Source organism: Lethenteron reissneri, unplaced genomic scaffold, assembly GCF_015708825.2.
Source record: "Lethenteron reissneri isolate LAM-NWPU_2019-01 unplaced genomic scaffold, ASM1570882v1 scaffold_1368, whole genome shotgun sequence".
NCBI classification, from domain to species: domain Eukaryota; kingdom Metazoa; phylum Chordata; class Hyperoartia; order Petromyzontiformes; family Petromyzontidae; genus Lethenteron; species Lethenteron reissneri.
In genome coordinates, this window is record NW_026891078.1 from 2501 (window position 1) to 7052 (window position 4552).

At 56.8% G+C, this 4552-nt stretch overlaps 1 protein-coding gene across 1 annotated transcript in view; it reads right to left on the bottom strand.

Annotated features, from left to right (window-relative positions):
• LOC133362098 (aspartate and glycine-rich protein-like) overlaps positions 1-4251 on the bottom strand; it is a 6751-nt gene extending 2500 nt beyond the window's left edge. Inside the window, exons 1-4 of the mRNA XM_061581060.1 lie at positions 4178-4251; positions 3457-3598; positions 1952-2139; positions 328-893 (exon numbers count right to left, since the gene is read on the bottom strand). Of these exons, the coding sequence (XP_061437044.1) occupies positions 328-864 (537 nt within the window). The 5' untranslated portion in view covers positions 865-893; positions 1952-2139; positions 3457-3598; positions 4178-4251. The remainder of the gene's footprint in view (positions 1-327; positions 894-1951; positions 2140-3456; positions 3599-4177) is intronic.
• Between the last annotated feature and the right edge of the window lie 301 nt (positions 4252-4552).

A 4552-nucleotide genomic window follows, 5' to 3' on the forward strand; every position in this document is an offset into this window, starting at 1 on the left:
ACCCACCCACCCACTCACTCCACTCACCCACCCACCCAACCACTCACTCACCCACCCACTCACTCACTCACCCAATCACTCACTCACCCACCCACCCACCCACTCACCCACCCACTCACCCACCCACTCACCCACCCACCCACTCACCCACCCACCCACCCACCCACCCACTCACTCACCCACCCACCCACTCACCCACCCACTCACTCACCCACTCACCCACCCACCCACTCACCCACTCACCCACCCACTCACCCACTCACCCACCCACTCACCCACCCACCCACCCACTCACCCACCCACCCACTCACCCACCCACCCACCCACCCTCATCGTGCTGGTAGTGCCGCCCCCCCTCGTGGAGATCTCTGCCTCCTGGTGGTGCACCACGTCGCGAAGCGCCATTCTCCTCCTCCACGCACTCCTCGTGGAGATCCCCACGGTGAGCTCCCACCACTCCGCCTCCTCCTCATCATCATCGCCGTCATCATCGTCGTCGTCATCGTCATCATCGTCGTCATCATCGTCGTCATCATAGTCGTGGTCATCGTCGTCATCATCATCGTCGTCATCGTCGTGGTCATCGTCGTCATCGCTGTGGTGGTTGTTGACACGGTCCACACCTTTAGCGACGTCACCGTCACCGTCATCATCATCATCGTCGTCATCGTCATCATCGCTGTGGTGGTTGTTGACACGGTCCACACCATCAGCGACGTCATCATCATCGTCATCGTCGTCATCGTCGTGGTCATCTTTGTGGTCGTCATCGTCTTCGTAGTCCTCATCCTCATCACGGCACTCCTCCTCATCATCGTCACCGTCACCGTCCTCCACCTCCACCGTCGATTTCTTGTGCAGCATCAAGGTGACAGTCGGAGCACTCAGCACGGCTGAGACACGGGGTGGGGGGGGTTACGGGTGGGGAGGGGTGAGGGAGACGTCATGTCACTCACCAGGTGAGGGAGACGTCATCTCACTCACCTGGTGAGGAGATGACGTCTCACTCACCAGGTGAGGAGATGACGTCATGTCACTCACCTGGTGAGGAGATGACGAACATCTCACTCACCTGGTGAGGAGATGACGTCTCACTCACCCCCCGAGCCTGAACAGACTGTTGGTGCAAGAGCAGCACACAGAGACACTCACACACAGACACACACACACAGAGACACTCACACACAGACACTCACACACACACAGAGACACTCACACAGAGCCTCACACACAAAGACACTCACACACAGACACACACACAGACACTCACACACAGACACACACACACACAGACACTCACACACAGACACTCACACACACACACAGACACTCACACACAGACACACACACACACAGACACTCACACACAGACACACACATACACAGAGACACTCACACAGAGCCTCACACACAAAGACACACACACAGAGACACACACACACAGACACACACACACACAGAGACACACATACACACAGAGAGACACACACAGACAGGAGACACAGACAGAGACACTCACACACATAGACACTCACACACAGACACACACACAGACAGAGACACACAGAGACACACACAGAGACACTCACACACACAGAGACACACATACACACAGAGACACACACACAGACAGAGACACAGACAGAGACACTCACACACAGAGACACTCACACACAGACACACACACAGACAGAGACACACAGAGACACACACAGAGACACTCACACACACACAGAGACACTCACACAAACACAGAGACACACACAGAGACACTCACACACACACACACAGAGACACACAGAGACACACATACACAGAGACACACACACAGACACACAGAGACAGAGACACACACACAGAGACACACACAGAGACACTCACACACACACACACAGAGACACACAGAGACAGAGACACACACAGAGAGAGAGACACAGACAATGCCACTTACTTGTCTTCAAGGGTAAGACCTCAACCACGACCCAGGGTGAGGATGATGGTGGTGTTGGTGGTGGTGATGAGACGGTGGATCTGACGCGAAGGTGATAGCGGTCGCCGGGATGTCGCAGCGCTGAGGAGACATCGCACCGTGTCTCTGTGGTGGCAGCGCAGACGGTCCGCCAGCGGGCTCGTCCATAGCTGCACAGAGACACGGGGAGGAGGAGGTGGTGAGGAGTGGGTGAGTGAGTGGGTGGGTGGGTGAGTGGGTGGGTGAGTCAGTGAGTGAGTGGGTGAGTGAGTGGGTGAGTGAGTGGGTGGGTGAGTGGGTGGATGAGTCAGTGAGTGAGTGGGTGAGTGAGTGGGTGAGTGAGTGGGTGGGTGAGTGAGCAAGCGGGTGAGTGGTCGAGTGAGTGGGTAAGTGGGTAAGTGGGTGAGTGAGTGGGTGAGTCAGTGAGTGAGTGGGTGGGTGAGTGAGTGGGTGAGTCAGTGAGTTAGTGGGTGGGTGGGTGAGTGGGTGAGTGACAGAGTGGGTGGGTGAGTAAGTGGGTGGGTAAGTGCGGTAGTCAGTGAGTGAGTGAGTGGGTGAGTGAGTGGGTAGTTGAGTGCGTTAGTCAGTGAGTAGGTGAGTCAGTGAGTGAGTGGGTGGGTGAGTGAGTTATTCAGTGAGTGAGTGGGTGAGTGAGTGGGTGGTTGAGTGTGTTAGTCAGTGAGTGAGTGGGTGAGTAAGTGGGTGGGTGAGGGCATTAGTCAGTGAGTGAGTGGGTGAGTGAGTGAGTGAGTGGGTGAGTGGGTAGTTGAGTGCGTTAGTCAGTGAGTGAGTGGGTGAGTCAGTGAGTGAGTGGGTGGGTGAGTTAGTCAGTGAGTGAGTGGGTGAGTGAGTGGGTGGTTGAGTGTGTTAGTCAGTGAGTGAGTGGGTGGGTGAGTGAGTGGGTGGTTGAGTGTGTGAGTGGGAGAGTGTGTGAGTGGGAGAGTGAGTGGGTGGGTGCGTGAGTGGGTGGGTGAGTGAGAGAGTGGGTGGGTGAGTAAGTGGGTGGGTGAGTGGATGGGTGGGTGAGTGGATGGGTGGGTGAGTGAGTGGATGGTTGAGTAAGTGGGTGGGTGAGCAAGTGGGTGAGTGGATGGATGGATGAGTGAGTGCGTGGGTGAGCGAGTGGGTGGGTGAGCGAGTGAGTGGGTGAGCGAGTGAGTGGGTGAGCGAGTGAGTGGATGGTTGAGTGAGTGGATGGGTGAGCGAGCGGGTGAGCGAGTGGGTGGGTGAGCGAGTGAGTGGATGGTTGAGTGAGTGGATGGGTGAGCGAGTGAGTGTATGGTTGAGTGAGTGTATGGTTGAGTGAGTGGGTGGGTGAGTGAGTGAGTGGGTGAGTGAGTGAGTGGGTGAGCGAATGAGTGAGTGGATGGTTGAGTGAGTGGATTGGTAGGTGAGTGAGCGAGTGAGTGGGTGGGCGAGTGAGTGGGTGGGCGAGTGAGTGGGTGGGTGAGTGAGTGGGTGGGTGAGCGAGTGAGCGAGCATCTCACAGTTTGCTGTCCACTCTGTAGGCAACGTCCAGGAGCTTTGAGCTGCTGCTGGTGGCGACGTCCACTTGAGCGTCGTGGTCCCAGCGGAGTTGCGTCAGCAGGTCGCGAGACTCCACGCGGACATTCAGAGGGGGAGTCGCAGCTGGGGAGATGGGCAGTGTGCGCTAACCACTGCACCACCGCTCCCCACACACAGTGCGCTAACCACTGCACCACCGCTCCCCACACTGCGCTAACCACTGCACCACCGCTCCCCACACACAGTGCGCTAACCACTGCACCACCGCTCCCCACACTGCGCTAACCACTGCACCACCGCTCCCCACACACACACAGTGCGCTAACCACTGCACCACCGCTCCCCACACACACACAGTGCGCTAACCACTGCACCACCGCTCCCCACACACACACAGTGCGCTAACCACTGCACCACCGCTCCCCACACACACACACAGTGCGCTAACCACTGCACCACCGCTCCCCACACACACACAGTGCGTTAACCACTGCACCACCGCTCCCCACACACACACACAGTGCGCTAACCACTGCACCACCGCTCCCCACACTGCGCTAACCACTGCACCACCGCTCCCCACACTGCGCTAACCACTGCACCACCACTCCCCACACACAGTGCGCTAACCACTGCACCACCGCTCCCCACGTCCACCACAACTTGGTACCCGATGTATCGACCACCTCCGGCTGTGCTCACCGTGTGTGCACGTGACGAGGTGGAGGTGGTGGAGGAGGAGGAGAGGAAGAGTAGGCCAAGTCTCGAGACGAGTTTCCTCGCCGCCATGACGCCCATCCGGGAGACGCGTTTTGCAGTTTCCCAAGTCACGTGGTGCAGAGAAATTCGATTCCCGATTCGATTAACTCTGCTCGCGTCGATTCTTAATGGGATAGCATTAGGAATCGATTACTGAAGATTAATGGATGTATAGAGTCGATTTCTATTGGGATAACATGGGAATCGATTTATAGTTGATTAAGCTATTGGAATCGATTTCCGTTGGGATAGCATGGGAATAGACTATCATGTGTGTGTGAGTCCATGTGTGTGTCTGTAAGTCGATGTCTGTGTGTG